Raw genomic sequence first — 17500 nt, 5'->3', positions numbered from 1 at the left:
CTGCAGTTCTGATCCCCCTTTACATCACAGACCCCATGCAGTTCTGGCACCCCTTTACATCACAGCCCCCCCCCCCCCTTTAGATCACAGCCATCTGCAGTTCTGATCCCCCTTTACATCACAGCCCCCTGCAGCTCCGATCCCCCCTTTACATCACAGCCCCCTGCAGCTCCGATCCCCCCTTTACATCACAGCCCCCATGCAGCTCTGCTCCTCCTTTTACAACTCAGCCACCATGCAGCTCTGGCACCCCTTTACATCACAGAACCCTGCAGCTCTGCCACCTCCATTTACTTCACAGCCCCCTGCAGCTCTGACCCCCCTTTACTTCACAGCCCACTGCAGCTATTCCCCACCCTTCACATCATAGCTCTGCCCCTTCCTACCTTACCCAGGCACACAGAGCAGGAGGTGAAGCAGCACTAAATAAAGCCTATAGTCACACTGGACGCACCCCATTCCTGTGCACATCACAAGCGATTTCAGCCATACATTTTGTATAGCTGAAATCGCATTGCATTCACACCAGAATGGTGCAGGACCCCCTTTTCCCCCCGCACCTGAATCGCATTGCAGGGATGTTCAAACGATCAATGTTTTGTGATCCGTTTCGGGGGTCGTTAAAATAACATTTATATAATGAGTAGTGCTGTGCTGTTTGTGTAATAAATTATAAATATATATTTATATTAGCTGACCAATAATCAATTGGAATAAATAATATTACGCTATTTAGTATAAACTATAATCCAAGTGCTACATAATTCTTTATGGTGAAGGAAAAACATACAATAAAGTGCTAAGTACAAGGATTATCTATTGGTTAGCCAATATATTTAACAGCACAGCACTACTCATTTTATTTGTATCCCTTTTTGTGGACTAACCAGTGCTTTGCAGCAGTTAAAGAGTCCGCCTGTTGAGTAGCGCGGGAATATCTATTGTGCTGTTAAGATAACATTAAAACTTGCAACAGATTGCATGGACGCTGTGCGACTGTAATGGAATGCAAGAAATGCACAGTATTTCCTGCGTTTCCCCGCATCACATAAAGTGTGAACCAGGGTGGAGGGCGGGAGTGGGAACTACTGGAGTTAACTTTTCATATTAAACGGGTGTTCCAGCCTGTTTTTAAGTTTATTAAAAGTCAGCCGCTACAAAAAGTGTAGCTGCTGGCTTTTAATAAAAAGACACTTACCTGCTCCACAGTTCCAGCGACGCGCCGGCCGGGGCTCCGCTCCTCCCCCCCCCCTCATTCCTAGTGTGGGCACCCGGCAGTGACAGCTTTCGGCTTCACGGCCGGGCACCCACTGCGCATGCGCGAGCGGCACTGCGCATGCGCGAGCGCCGTCCGATTGGACAGGCGCTTGCCTACGGGGAGGGGCTGCAATAAGGCGATTAGGCTATTCGCCTTACCAGCCCCTCGGCGGAAGGAGGAAGTGGGACAGGAAGTCCCACTGCTCCTGAAGCCCCCACCCCCCCCCCAAAAAAATTACATGCCAAATGTGGCATGTAAGGGGGCAAGGAGTGGATTAAGCAGAAGTTCCTATTTTTAGGTGGAACTCCGCTTTAACAGGCTGGTGGTGATTGAGTGCCACGGCCGTCCAGCATCCCAGCAACCACCTGCTGTTTAATCGGGAAAGGAAACTTGTGCAGCTCGCGCACTCGCGCATCTAGTGTGCTGCGATTCCTGCTTTGTGTGCAAACATTTTCTTGCTCCCGCTCTCCACTCTGCTGCTATAGTGACAACAACGGAGGCAGGGAGGAAGAATTGGCTTCTAAATGGCGGGACAGCCACTGTCCAGATGCGACCATGACTCGGTCCGGATCCAGACCGCGGGCCGACCTTTAGTAAGGCCTGGCATATCCGATTGCAAACTATGCATTAAAGCAAGGTTTTTAAAGCATGAATAAAAACATATAAAATATTTCAATTAAGCTCATCTTTCACAATAATATCTGATAAACATTAACAAGGCTTTAGATACCTTTTAAGATTGCAAAACCAATGTAAGTGCAACAAAGCAAATAACTTAAGTCCTATGATCGAAGATCTGTTTTTTAAACAGTTCAGAATGATCATACAGATTTTACTTAGTATTTACAACTAACTGATAAGAGCAAAATATGTTTAAAAGAACATTTAGAGAAACTGGAATGTTTCGGGATTACCACTGATTTTGATGATCTTTCCTCATCAGAGTTTGAGTCATCGGCCTCAACTGCTTTCTTAACCTCAGGGTCCGGTTTGGGCCTGTCCGTTTTGCTTACTGGTTTTTCTTTGACCACTTTTTTATCTGTATAACAAGTGACTGGGTTGCTAGGATTAGGTGGAGCACGAGGAGAGGTTGTTGAAACCGCAAGTCCTTTGGAGTTGCCTTTTTTTGGCTTTTTACTGCTAGATTTTGGAGAGTCTATGTTTGGTGGTCTCTTGCTGGAAGGTTTGGCATCAGAAGGACCCCCTTTTGGAGACATGTTCTCCAGTTTGGGTTCTTTTAGAGTCAGTTTTTGTTCCTTGAAGGCTACTTTGACAGGTGCTTTTTCTTCTTTAGTTGGTTTGTTCTCGGCTGGTTTTCGAGAGGAGGAAGATTCCTTAACCGGTTTACTTATGTCACTCTCCTTGCTTTTACTTTCTGAATCTTTCCTCATTCGTTCTCTATGTTCTTTTGTTACTTTGTGGGGTTTTGATGCTTTGTTGCTGTCTTTGCTGCTTTCCTGTAAACAGAAATTTGCATTATAAAAAAACTCTTTAAAAAAGGGAACAAATCTGTCACAATAGATTAAACTAGAAAATGGCAAACACACAAACCTTTGAGGGATGCGATGATGGCTTTGCTTTCTTTGGATCGGAGAATGCAGAGAGAGGAATTGTAGGTAACATGGGGTAGTCTGGACTAGGTCTTGATACAGTTTCTGCTCCCTCTGGCATAACCATTACCTTAAATATAAATACTGCATCAGCAGACAAACTTGGTACGTAATCATGGACAGATTCAGGCCTTCTATACTAAGGTAACAAATGCTCATTATTAGGCCCCATTCACACCTGAGCATAGCGGTTTCAGGCAGAAAGTCGCGCAATTCTACCGCGATGATTACCGCGATTTTGTACAGGTCAAAAGGTCACCAATGTAAAAAGCAGAAAAACGCCCAAATCTGCCTAAAAAATAAAAAAAAGTCCCAGAACTTGTTTGAGCTTCAGGCATTTTGGAGCTTCTGGCTTTAGGCATTTTGGAGTGGAGATGTGAACCATCTCCATAGAGAATAATAGATTTTTTCCCCTCTAGCGTTTTGTAGCTTCAGGCTTCAAGTTACAAAAAGCTCAGGTGTGAATGGGGTCTAAAGCCTGTGAAAATGTCCTGTCTATACAAAACTAGGTGATCATTCCAAGTTTAAAAGGTACAACTATCAAAATGTGGGTTAAACTGTTTCCGTAAGAAAGTCAAATAAAAAATTATTTTGTTAAGTACTGGGGTGGGTGTGTACTTGTAATATTAGTAGTTATTAACTTTTAATATAAGCTAACTTAGCAGCATAACAGCACTCATAGGACACAGCTAGAGATGGGAAGGCCTGGAAAAAAATTGAGATATATATTTTTTTATGAAAAAATTGGAAGAAAAAAGAAAGTGTGGAATATGTTCTTTTACAATGATAAATAATATATTTATGACATGTCATTCAAACTATACAACAGGGACCTTAAAGCGGGGGTTCACCCAAAAAAAAAAAAAATTCTAAGATTACATCCAGCATATTAACGATGTAAAGTATGCTGGTATTTTTTTTTTTTCTCCGTACATACCGTGTAATTGTTATTTTCGCCCAGACTTCCGGGTTCCGACTACTGCAGGACTGGGCGTTCCTATTGAAAGCTTAGCCGATTGACGTCTGGTGAAATTCTTCCCATGTCGCATAAAGCTCGTCACCAGTGTTCCGTAAATAGCCGACCTGCGAGTCGGCGCTATATGGCGCCTGCGCAGTCAGCTCTACACGGCGGGTGCAGGCGCCGTATAGCGCCGACTCGCATGTTGGCTATTTACGGAAAACTGGTGACGCGCTTTATGCGACATAGAATTATTTTTTTTGGGTGAACCTCCACTTTAATAAAACATTTCCGAGACTTTATGCAAAATCTTAAATTATTGCAAGTTCTCTCAGCTGAAGCAAATCCTGGAATACAATTCAAGTAACACTGCATTTCTCAATGCAGTTGTTGAACAAGAGAAATATGCATTTCTGTCACTCAGGGGCACTGCAGGGGAAAGGCTCTAGTTTAGTTTGATTGTTTTTGCATCTTGTACCCCCTACAGTTGGGTGATTGTTCGGATACAGTAGATAATGGTTTCTGTCTTCTCAGGCCTTAATTGACAGGTAAGAGGGTAAATTTGTCTGACAAATTAGTTTATCTTATTTAACCTTTAAATGATTCCTATGAATGTTGTTCTCCACCATCACAGCACAGTGCTTTCCTATAGTCTGGTCAGTCAATTGTTTTTTCTTTTCCTCCTGTCAGTAAAATGGTGAGACAAACGTCAAAATTGTTTGGAAATAATTTCTGTTGAGAGCAAAGCTGCAATTTGCAAATATTGTGAGAAGAAATATTCTTTTACAAATGCTACTAGGATAACAAAACACAGAGGTGCCCTAAAGACATTCAAAAACACATTATGGAATGAAAAAAGGACCAGAATGAAAATGCAAGTCACTGTTCCCTCCAGAGTTCTCATTCCAAAAACATTCTTTCTGCTGCTTCTGGATCATCATAACGTTTTTCTTCACCAGCCGCATCTTTAAAGCGGAGTCCCACCCAAAAAAGGAACTTCCCCCTTTTTCGGATTCCTCCCCCACTCTGGTGTCACATTTGGCACCTTTCAGATGTGTAATCCAGGTATTTGTTCCCACTTCCCGGGCATAGATCGCCGCGGCGATCTACGCCATGTCCAGCCCCCCCTGTCTTCTGGGAGACACACAGTGAGATCACGCATGCGCAGTAGGGAACCAGGATGTGAAGCCACAAGTCTTCACTTCCCGATTCCCTTACCGAAGATGGCAGCGCCTCCACCCCAGAGCAGAGAGACAGATCGGCTTCAGGTGCCGACATCGCGGGCGCCCTGGACAGGCAAGTGTCCATATATTAAAAGTCAGCAGCTGCAGTATTTATTCCCCTGGTGTATATTCATTGTCAATCACAATGCCCGTCACTACCACCGACCCGAATGCCACCCGACAGATAACCCCACCATCTGACAGCACTGCCGTCTGACAGTTCTTACATAACTAAGGGGTGGGGCCACCTGATGATGGTCAGTAACCCAGCCCCCTTGTGGTGTCATCAACCCAGCCTGCCCCTGGTCGATGATGTTGCAAGAAGGCGGGGGTCACCCAGACCTTTTTTTTTTTTTTTGGGTCCTTGGTAGTGGAGGGTATCATGATTGACCATGGATCTACATCGTGGACATTTTTTTTTAATAAATAATTTGTCAAAAGCTGGTGTTTTGTTTTTATTTAACTTTTTACACTTTTTTGGTGAATGAGTAGGGGTACTATGTACCCCATACTTATGTACATGGGAGCTTGCAGATCCCGCCCCCCCCCCCCTTGTTAATAAAGCGGGCTTCCAGATTCCGATAAGTCACCTCCCGCACCGCCATGACCACTAGGGGCCAGGGTTGCGGGGAAGAGGCCCTTGTCCTCATCAACGTGGAGACAAGGTGCTTTGGGGGTGCACGTCCCAATGCTCAGATAAGGGTCTGGTATGGATTTTGGGGTGGGGCTCCGCTTAAAATCCATACCACACCCGAAGGGCCTGGTATGGATGGAAGTTTTTTTTTCCAGAATTTTTAATTGCCGGTAATAGCTTGGTTTACATTCAGCAGACAAGTTATCGGTTGTTAAGGATAAGGCAGCCGGCTTGCAGGCCTGCTATTTAGCAACCAGCTATTTGACAAATAGAATTCGAATCAGTCAATGAATTTTCAACCAATTCAAACTCTAATTGTTCAAAATATTTGAAATTCATTTGAAAACTGAAGTCCGGATGTGTTTTTCACCCATTTTTCTAACAAACAACAAAAAGTGACTGAACGGATGAAGAAAATGGGTCGCACGTGTGAAAGGGGCTTAAAAACAGACTTTCAATAATAAACATGGGTTTGTAAGAAGTTGTCCTGAAGGTACTGTACCTGGGTATACATAGTTCAAGTTTTCTTGTCAGTATCCATTAGCAATATCATAATGGTTCCTTCTGTGACAACTTACGCATTACTGCAAATCCTTTGTAGTCCCCTCTGACTACTTACCCCTCCTGCTTTGAGCAGCTTCCTACGGAATTCCTTGGTTGGATTATTGAAGGTCAGCTTCTCACAGCGCAGATGGTTTACTGGTGGATTTCCCTCCAGGTTTAAAAACAAATCATATGTAAAACACACCTTCTTGGGTTCTTCCTGCACAAGAAAACAATAATTGAATATTGCAAAAAAAAATTACCAAAGTATAAAAATAATGAAGAAAATCTATAACTACCTTATTTTTAAAGTATACTTCAATCGGTAAAATGAAGCCAGCATATCCAGATTCTTCTACTTTGTAAGGGGGTTCCTTGCACACTACAAGAAATAAGATTTAAATGTGGCTGCATGAACCAAGGTAAGTCAACTAAACCATAAACCAGAACTCTAGGATACGAATGCATCTGGGATAGGCTGTGAACATCTAACGTACCTGTTATTGCTTTACTCCTCCAGATTCTGCAGAAGCCTCGGTTAGCTCTAAAGCTTGGGTATCAAATGACTCCCCATAGTCTCCTATAGGGAATTTTGTTACCAATATATATGCTATGAATAAAGACACAGCAGGACCTGGTTGAGTGAGTGTATGGCTCAGAATCTTTAGAAAAAAGAGTGCTGAAAAACAGGCACAAGTGAGATGCACATCTCAGAATCACCTACCTTCTCTTTAGCTCACTTAGGTTGCATTCACACTGATCTGGATTAGCATGCGTTTCCTATTAAAATCGATAGAAATTCGGGTTGCACCGATAAATACACCAGTATTGATACTAAACATTTGCATGAGTACTTGGACTCTTTGCAGTGCAGTTTGAGCCCATTCATTTTGTATAGGCTCAAATCGCACCGCACTGTATCAGTACCTGGTATCACAAAGTACTTGAGCACAAGTATCTGTACGGGAACACGCTCTTAAAAAAAGGTACCAGTGCATCCCTAATAAAAAACATGCACCAACATACACGATGTGTGTTGCGATGCACATAAATTCACGGCAATGATAACTGATCCGAGTTTTGACATGCAAACATTTTTTATTTGTGATTTCTGTTTATTTTAATGGAAACACGTGTACTAAAACAGACAAGTGGAATAACACCTACATGTTTAATAGGAAATTAACCTTATTAAAAAGCGGAGTCCAGACAAAAATAAATAAAAATAAAAGTAAGAAGCTACAAATACTGTAGCTGCTGACTTTTAAAATAAGGACACTTACCTGTCCAGGGTGCCCGCGATGTCCTCATCTGAAGCCGACCTGTCCCTCAGCTCCTGGGTGTAAGCGCCGGCATCTTCAGTAAGGTGCAAAATGCGACACCAAAGGGGGGGGGGAGAAATACAGACAGCAGAAGTTCCATTTGTGGGTGGAACGCTTTAATTACTTAGGTCTCTTGCACATGAATGTAATAATTTACTGATGCTTTTACGTTGGATCTTGTTGACAGAAAGATCCTGAGTAAAATGTTCTATAAAGACCTTGCATAAATGTGTATATATGTATACATGCTTAAAAGTCGTCTTCATCCTCTTCTTCTATCTGCCAGTGTTGCAATATAAACACATATTAACTGCACTCAAACATAACATATTCTATTTTATCTTACAGTTCAGTATTGTATTACTGATCTTTATGCAGCCGTGTGTATTGTTCCACAAACAATAAAGTACCTGTGTTCAGATCAGTAAAAAAAATATATATATATATATATATATATATATATATATATATATATATATATATATATATATATATATATATATATATATATATATATATATATATATATATATATATATATATATATATATATATATATATATATATATATATATATATATATATATATTCCAATGTTTTGGAATCTTTCTCTCAAGCTCATTGTAATGAAGAACTTAAAGATACTTACCACGTTTAGGTCTGGGAAAGCTGTCATGAAGCCTGAAAACCACCTTTTCCACAAAGTGTTGAATGTCAAATTGCTCGGGCCCACGAACAAACACCATCCAGTCATGGGTAAATCCATCAGTAGTTGGCTTCTTCCTTAGCTGAGCACGATGTCCCAGCTCCAGCTTCACCTGAACAGTACACTAGAAAAAAAAATGTAGAAAAATCTCACCAAGTCGTCAAACATTTTGCATGTAAGGTTATGCCAAATATCAAATAAACCAAGTCCCAAAGCCTAGGCAGACCTAAGCTAGATTGGCTATGACAGATGCTTGCCATTTGACAAAAGTTGCATCCTAATTTTAAAAAGGCAAAATGTGTTTTTAGGCTGGATTCACACCTATGCATTTTTAGTGCATTTTGCACTACAGTCCATTAAACATGGTTACCTATGGAACACGTTCTGTAGTGCAAATCTTCAAAATGCAATAAAAATGCATAAGTGTGAATCCAGCTTTAAGGCCCTTTCACACTGGACGGATCCGTGATGATCCGCCCGTGAACCTCCGCTGATCCCCGCTGAGTCGGCGGATGACAGGGCGGTTCCCGCACACTGTACAGGGACCGCCCTGTCAGATCTCCACTTTCCCCTATGGGGGAGGGGGAATCGTGTTCACCTAATCCACTCTGCAGACGGATGGTAAAATAGGATTTTCCCCCGTCTGCAGAATCGGAGGATTGTGGACACTGATGAGATCGAGTGTCAGTGGATGTTTATCCGCTGACACCCGCTACCTTATAGGGACCAATGTATGTCCCTTTTTCATCCGTAAACGGATGGATGAAAAAGCGGACATACAGTCCACATGTGTGAAAGGGGCCTTAGGCTTGTTGAAAATTGCACACAAGTAAATAAAAACTTGCATGTAGACTCATATGTAAGGCAAGCCATCCCTGTGTGTGTGCCAAATACTGTTACCTACTGACTCTCCTTAGTTATCATTCATCCTACAGTTCTGCAGTCTTGTAATAAAAAAGATGGGTCTTAAGTATTTTATTTTTTAGTACGATAAATACCTATTGCCCACAAATAAAGCTGCCCGCTGCCAAGATGCAGCAATGTACAACCAAATGGACTATTTATCATTATATAGTAGAAAGGAATAGCACTAGATACATTCAGGAGTCAAAAACTGAAGACTGGAACAAGTATTTTACCAGCTGGTATGTTTCCCTGAAGGTTGGATGCATCATTAAACAGTACTAGCCCATGCTATGGAGGTCATCTGCACATCAAAGCGGAGACAGGCACACATATGACAGACAACACAATCCAGTTACATTTTGTACAGTAATAAAAATACAATAACCAAATGTGTACAATTGTGTTAGATCCTCAAGCAGCTATAGATGTCAAAGGTAAAAAAAAGAAAGTATCCTAAAGGAAAGTATCAGAGAGGCTATGCTGTCCCTGAGCAGGTCCATTTTCGCCGTTTCATCCTGCCGATTGCTTAGCCTGTGATGCTTCATAGCAACCAAATTCGTTCCTCATGCACTTTCATAATTGAGGCCCAACGTTCTTTATCTGTTTGCAGAAACCTTCGCATTTACATGTTCCTAAGCCAAAGAGCAAATTCTGGTGAATTCCGAGGCTTTGTTTAGGTTGACACGAGACTGTTCACTTCAGGCTGTGTTCCTCTGAGAAATTCAATGTTCCTAAATTCAATTACCATTGAAGAGATTCTTTACTTTAGATGAATTGTGTACATTTCTTCTTATGTGCAAGAAGAGCCATCCTACAATAACTGACTATATTTCTAAAATGCTGTGTATGTGATGGAGATGGATCCATGGAAATACCAGTACTGTATACACAACCATATACTACTGCACATCTTTACATTATAAAAAAAGAAATAGCAAGGATGAAAAAGGAAGTACTGATTTTGTTTCGGTTCCCAGAAATGTTTGTAATGGTTTCCTAATTGCTTGTGTAAATTCACACTTATAAAATGAAAATGAAGCCATCACAAGTGACATTAAAGTGCTATTAGTGAAAGGGTCAACTACTCATGCTCATTATAGAAATATCTAGAACAGGGATCCTCAAACTACGGCCCTCCAGCTGTTGCGGAACTACACATCCCATGAGGCTTTGTAAAACTTTGACATTCACAGACATGACTAGGCATGATGGGAATTGTAGTTTCTGAACAACTGGAGGGCCGTAGTTTGAAGACACATGTTCTAGAACATAACAGTCCTCTTTCAAAACTTGAGATCTCCCCATCTGTACAAAAAGAAATGTTGAATGGCCAAAATAAAGATTCTGTCTCTATTGGAATAATACATAGACATTTCAGTCTGTATCGGTTCCTCCAACACCTCAGCAAGAAATGATGGAAGTCATCATATCATAGGAAACTGAATTCAGCATTAAAGAGAAATGGTAGGCAAACCACTATGTACACCCTTGTGACAGCTAGCCATTTAGATACATTTCTCACATTGCACAGTGAGACAGGCGACATTGCTGATTCAGCAACTCAGCTTTCCTTGTCACCCTCCTCATTGGACAAAGAATCAGCATCACTTCTGTCCAGTGAGCTGACCCGGGCAGAATGGAACCAGACCCAACATGCAGCAGAACTATACAATGCACCCTAGAAATTTAGATTACAGGAAGTGAGAGTGAGTGATAACCTCACCTATATCCTTTTATCAGTTTAGTGTGACCTGCTGCAGATCAGAACTCCAATTTTATTATACTAGTAAATATTAGCAGACGTTTCTATACAGACTGCTTTAAAGCGGATCTCCCACGCAAAATCTTTTTTTTTTTTAAATGGTCTTTTTAAATGTGTAATGACACTGCTGTGCTAAACTCAAGTTTGCGGTGTCCCCCCGCGGCTCCGCTGTAATGTTGTCCCCAATAAATAGCTATATTCTGTCTTTTCCTGCCGTTGCCATCTTAGCTATGGGCGTTCGATTCCCATAGGCAGGCACTTCCTAGTTGCGGTGGATGCTGTTCCAGCATCCACCGCTCGATCTCGCTCATGCGCACCGGCTATCTTGACCGGCGGTGTGAGCGGCTGTTGTCATCGCAACGGCAGGCGTATGAATCAAAAGTTCTCGCCCCGTTGTAAGTCGTGCGATGTTCTCTAACAGAGCCGAATATTAGAACACAGACAGGCTCCCAGCAGACACATCGCGGCACAGGAAACAGGAGAAAACCCATCGAAAACCCGAGGGGGGGCAGACCGGAAGCTTGCCTGATTAATAAGGTAGACGAATACCAAATTTAATTACAATAGCCGATTCATCATTGTTTAGGAGCAGTATGAATATGGAGCTGCAGTGGAATTGAGGGTAGAGCTCCGCTTTAAGCTACATTCTTCGAACCATTCAGCTCTGTACACTGTGCTGTACATTACAATGTTTCAGTGTTGTATGCGACATACCCTGGAACAGCCTGCTCCTTACACTGTGCTGTACATTACATATTCCAATGTTGTATGCGACATACCCTGGGACAGCCTGCTCCTTACACTGTGCTGTACATTACATATTCCAATGTTGTATGCGACATACCCTGGGACAGCCTGCTCCTTACACTGTGCTGTACATTACATATTCCAATGTTGTATGCGACATACCCTGGGACAGCCTGCTCCTTACACTGTGCTGTACATTACATGTTTCAGTGTTGTATGTGACATACCCTGGGACAGCCTGCTCCTTACACTGTGCTGTACATTACATATGCCAGTGATGTATGTGACATACTCTAAAGCCCTGTACACACGATCAGTCCATCCGATGAGAACGGTCCGAAGGACCGTTCTCATCGGTTAACCGATGAAGCTGTCTGATGTGCCTACACACCATCAGTTAAAAAAAACGATGGAGTCCAACGCAGTGATGTAAAACATAACAACGTGCAGAGAAAAATGAAGTTCAATGCTTCCAAGCATGCGTCGACTTGATTCTGAGCATGCGCGGGTTTGTAACCGATGCTTTTGCATACTAACCGTCGGTTTTGACCTATCAGTTAGGCGTCCATCGGTTAAATTTTAAAGCAAGTTCTAAATTTTTCGACCAAAGGATAACGGACCGATGGGGTCCACACACCATCGGTTTGGACCGATGAAAAGGTCCTTCAGTCCGTTTCCATCGGTTTTGACCGACCGTGTGTACGCGGCCTAAGACAGTCTACTCCGTAAAGTGTGCTGCATGGAACACACTTGGTCTACACTGTACTGAATGGGACATAATCCAGACCATGTGATTTTGTTTGCCATGCATTATGCTACTTACTCCATACCGATACACTTTGAATCCCATACTTTAGGTCAGGGGTGCCTAACCAGTGGCCCGGGGGCCACATGTGGCCCGCGACCTCCTGCTCTAGGATGGAATAGAATACTGTTATTAAGGGTCAGTTTATTACTTAAATCACATAGACCTCTGTTATTACCTGCGAGTTTGGTGAGCTTTCTGAAAGTGCACCAAACCTGCAGAAAATAATAGAAGTCTATTGCAAAGTGCAGGAAAGCCAAAAGGTACACTGCGTTGTACCAGCGGTGCAGGTAAACGGCAGCGCATTAGTGTCAAAGCAGCCATGGGCCCCTTTCACATGGTCAGTCCAACCCAATTGGACCCTCCATTTACCTCCAAGGAGTGGCAGATGTAAACCAACTTGTGTCCTACCTCCAATCTGATCCGCTAAAAAAAAGAAAAAGGGGACCCATAGTGGGCTGTGTCCGTGTCCATGTCTGCTCTGCATATGCAGAGCAGACACAGACCTGCCATTCGCCCGCTCTGCTCATTGTGGCCCGCGACCGGTTACCAAGCCGCTTAAGTGGCCCTTGCGCTTCATAAGGTTGGGCGCCCCTGCTTTAGGTTATATATTCCATATTGTTAATTATTGCCGATTCTATTAGTACCACTAGATCGTCTAATTCCAAGCTATTGAATGAATCAGAACTATTACAAGAATAAAAGTCCTGACACAAAAAAATACAATGCCATATGTAATTTTACCTACAAGTGCACATGCTACAAAGCCCCAAACTAGGCTAAAAACCCTTGCTCTTATGGGTTTGTTTATTTTTCCCTGGTAAAGCCAAATACACTTGTCTAATTCTTCCCTTCAGGTTCCCTCACCAATGCCAGTTCCAGGTGGGGGGCTAGATAGAGGCGGGTGGGAGGAAGGAGTGGCTGGGGGTTAAAGAATTTTAAATATTAGCCTGGCCCGCCTTTCTTCTACATTCTGCTTGTTTGGCCCACTCTATCCCTGTATGTCTGCATGCCTGGCCTGCTCTCAATTCAAATTTAAGCCTACTTGGCCAATTTTTTCTCTTTTTACCCACTTGGCCCACTCTGTCCTTTTCTGTCTAGCTAAATTCCAATTTAAATGTTTGCCTCCTTGACCCACCATTTTTTTTTTGTTCTTTCTTGGCCATCCCTTTTCTTTTCCCAACTACTTGGACCATTTTATTATCCTTGCCCGTTACTGTGCTTGGGCCCCTCCAAAATGCCTGTTCGCATGTCTATTCCACTATCAATTTTAATTGATGCGTGCGTGGTACATTCAATACTTTTATTTCCGTTAGTTTGGCCCATAAGTCTCCCCTTTGCGGCTTGTCTCATGCAATCATCCTCCTCCTGCTGCTTGCTTGGCTCACCCAGTCTCCCTTTACCGCTTGCTTGGTCCACTTAGTCCTCCACTTGCTGCCTGTTTGCCTGGCCCACCAAGTCCTCCCCTTGGTGACTGCTTGCCCCATCCAATCCTACCTGCTTTCCCCACCTAGTCCTCCACTTGCTGCCTGTTTGCCTGGCCCACCAAGTCCTCCCCTTGGTGACTGCTTGCCCCAACTAATCCTACCTGCTTTCCCCACCTAGTCTTCCCATTGCTGCCTGGCCCACCAAGTCCTCCCCTTGGTGACTGCTTGCCCCATCCATTCCTACCTGCTTTCCCCACCTAGTCTTCCCATTGCTGCCTGTTTGCCTGGCCCACCAAGTCCTCCCCTTGGTGACTGCTTGCCCCATCCAATCCTACCTGCTTTCCCCACCTAGTCTTCCCATTGCTGCCTGCTTGCCCTGGCTCACCCAGACCTCGCATTGCCGGTTGCTTTCTCTCGGCCACTCAGTCCTCCCCTCGCTGTTTGCTTGCCTGACCCACCTTGTCTTCCTCTTGCCGATGATATGCTTAGCCCACTCTTGTTCTCCCCTTGCTGCTTGTTGGGCCCACTCTTTCTACTTACTTTTCTTATCTTCTCCCCTTTCTCAACTTAAAATGTAAGTAGCTTTGCTGTCTTTTGCTTCAATACTTTGTGAGTCTCTAATACAGAATAGGTATGTAGCAGGTAAACTCCTAATTAAGGATGAGCTCTGGGGTGTTCGCATAGTACACGTGCAGAGCCCGCCAGGAAGTCTGCACGGCGCTGCGCTAATCACAGCTAGGGAGACATTGTCCTGATGCTCGGCTGCAGAGATCGGGAAATGTCTCCCTGGCTGTGATTAGCACCGTGCAGACTTCCTGGCGGGCTCTACACGTGTACTATGCGAACACGCTGGAGCTCATCCTTACTCCTAATCTCTAAACTTGTCCCAAGTCAGGGACTCAAAATGCTGAAGATATTGGAGCAGCAACGACAGTTGGGCAACTAGGAAGTCAGCAATAACACATAAATCCTATATACCATGTGGCAATATAAAGTCAATGTCGTCACGAGTATTCCCGCCTTTTGTGTATGTGCAGCAGTAGCGCTGGAAATGCCCTGGCCACAGTTGCCAGGAGGATTGGGAGTGACAGCTGCTGTCCAGGTTCAGTTTAATCAAACCTCTGTTTTTCCCTCATGGCAACTAGGATGAGCTCTGATGGGTTTGAACACGAGTCCGGAGCTATCCTGCCAGTAAGGTGTCAAAGCTGGCAGCCAATCATAGGTGGTGGAGGTACTTCCTGCCCCGCAGCCACATGTATGCAGGGGTGTGTATATGTGCAGCTACGTAGCGGAGAATACCTATGATTGGCTGTCAGCTCTGATAGCTCAGGCTGGTTTGGACTTGTGTCCAAACACACTATAGCTCATCACTACTGACAACACTAAAACCCTACTTCACAATTAGAGGCAGTGTTGTCAGCCCGCCATGTGCATCTTCAGTGATGCTGTGCCGACGTACAACTACCTTGTTATCGCTGATAAATTAAGCCCTACCACCCACCTTCAAGGGTCTATACCAAGAAATCGAAATGCATTGCTTACCACTGTCACAGAAAAATGAATGAAGATTGGACTACATGTACTAACATAGTGGAGCGCGCTGGATTACTATAGCAGAAACGTCTCCTAAACAAGGCAATTATACATACAATCAGGACTGCCGATAAAGCAGTACAGCCAGCCCTCCTGTATGGGGCCCAGGCACCATCAGTTCAACAGGCCTGGGCACCTGTACTGCTTTATTCCTAAAACCAATCCCTCTGTGGCTCCCCCCTGCAGCAGCTGAATGCTGGTGGGGGGGGAAGGAAGAGAAATCGGCTGCGCTGCAAAAGGGAGCCACAGCAAGATTGGTTTACTATGCTTCAGTTTGTGAATGCACAGGAAGCTTCTGTACAAATCACTTCCTGTTCATTCATCTCCAGTGCAGCTGAGGCTGCAGCGAAAGTGACAGAGGAATCTATGTCCTCAGTCCCTTTCTCAAAAGTAAGACATCAGAGGTCTGTTTATATCACCAAAGCACTCCCAACAGGGCTCTTAAAAGAAAAAACGTAAAAAATAAAATTGTAAAAAACAATTAAGGGCTCCATCACATGCGCTTTGCTCTCTGAAGAGCAATCTGCGCTTGGACCGCTCTCCGTAAAGTTTTTGACAGGCGTTAAGGAGGCGTTGTACTGCCTGCACCAACCCTGCACTAGTGGACCGCAACCTTGTGCGAGGTTGTGGAGCACTTGCATGGGGTATAAACCTGGCCGTGGCTACGAAGCAAAGCATGGTGCCCGCAGCATGTATAAACCCTCCAGCCGCCGACTCTGCAGCCTAAGGAGATAGTGCTTGTGGGGAGGTAAAGGGGACTGGAACCCTGGGGTTTTGTTGCTCCCCACCCCCACATGTGAACGAAACCTAAGGGCTCATTCACACGGGCCCCTTGGTCATGTGAATGAGTGGTTTGAGCTGCCCGTTAGAGCCCCAACTTTTGTTGTCCGACTTCCTTTAGATTCACCAAAACCATGTAAGGTCTGTTGCATACAAATAGTGATGAGCTCCGGCGTGTTCGCACAGTGCACGTGCAGTCCGCCAGGAAGTCTGCACGGTGCGGTGCTAACCACAGGCAGGGAGACATTTCCCGATCTCTGCAGCCGAGCATCGGGAATATGTCTCCCTGCCTGTGATTAGCGCAGCGCCGTGCAGACTTCCTGGCGCGCTCTGCACGTGCACTGTGCGAACACGCCGGAGCTCATCACTACATACAAATTTAAACTCTTAAGGTTTGAAGTCATATTATATGGTTTTGGTAAATCTGAAGGAAAAAAAAATCTACAGGAAATTGTATAGTATGGCCCAGGTTCACGTAGGGTGGCGTAACGTTAAGCGGGCGCATCGTATTTACGCTACGCCGCCGCAACTTAGAGAGGCAAGTGCAGTATTCACTAAGCACTTGCATCCTAAGCGTAACCTAAATGTGCCGGCGTAAGCGCGCCTAAATCAAATGATGAAGAGGTGGGCGTGTTTTATGTAAACTAATCATGACCCCACGTAAATGACGCTTTTTACGAACGGCGCATGCGCGTGCATGCTCAGTATCATGTTGAATTTTCAAAGTAAATTGCGCCTGCTCAATGCTTAGTCGACGTGAATGTAACCTACGCCCAGCCCCATTCACGGACGACTTACGCAAACGACGTAAAATACGACGCTGTTCGTACGTTTCCGACGTCCATACCTAACATGACTTACCCCTGCTTTATGAGGGGTAACTTTACGCCGGCGTATGTCTTACGTAAACGACGTATCTTGATACGCCGGGCGCACGTACATTCGTGAATCGGCGTATGTAGCTATTTTGCATATTCTACGCGGAAATCTACGGAAGCGGCACCTAGCGGCCAGCGTTAATATGCACCCTAAGATACGATGGCGTAGGAGACTTACGCCGCTCGTATCTAGGCAACTGTGAGGCGTATCTGATTCTATGAATCAGGCGCCGAGTTGCGACGGCCCGCATTTGGAGATACGCCGTCGTAACTCCTTTGTGAATCCGGGCCTATGTATCCAACCTTGCTCTATGGGGATGCAATGGCTGTATGAACACAGCCGCAGAT

The 17500-nt window shown here is 44.2% G+C and overlaps 1 protein-coding gene across 4 annotated transcripts in view; it reads right to left on the bottom strand.

The window, feature by feature from the left end:
* Nucleotides 1–17500, bottom strand: part of MLLT1 (MLLT1 super elongation complex subunit) — a 98067-nt gene that overhangs the window by 79330 nt on the left and 1237 nt on the right. For 2 of the 4 annotated variants that reach the window (XM_040327189.1, XM_040327198.1), the window contains exons 2-7: nt 8198–8378; nt 6526–6608; nt 6303–6446; nt 4420–4509; nt 2810–2938; nt 2173–2715 (exon numbers count right to left, since the gene is read on the bottom strand). In XM_040327189.1, coding sequence (XP_040183123.1) covers nt 2173–2715; nt 2810–2938; nt 4420–4509; nt 6303–6446; nt 6526–6608; nt 8198–8378 — 1170 coding nt within the window. The remainder of the gene's footprint in view (nt 1–2172; nt 2716–2809; nt 2939–4419; nt 4510–6302; nt 6447–6525; nt 6609–8197; nt 8379–17500) is intronic. The other 2 variants (XM_040327208.1, XM_040327216.1) reach the window with 1 other exon arrangement.

The sequence above is a fragment of the Rana temporaria genome, chromosome 1 (assembly GCF_905171775.1).
Source record: "Rana temporaria chromosome 1, aRanTem1.1, whole genome shotgun sequence".
Lineage (NCBI taxonomy): Eukaryota > Metazoa > Chordata > Amphibia > Anura > Ranidae > Rana > Rana temporaria.
Note: the sequence above shows the minus strand (reverse complement) of the source record. Positions and strands in the feature narration are given on the sequence as shown.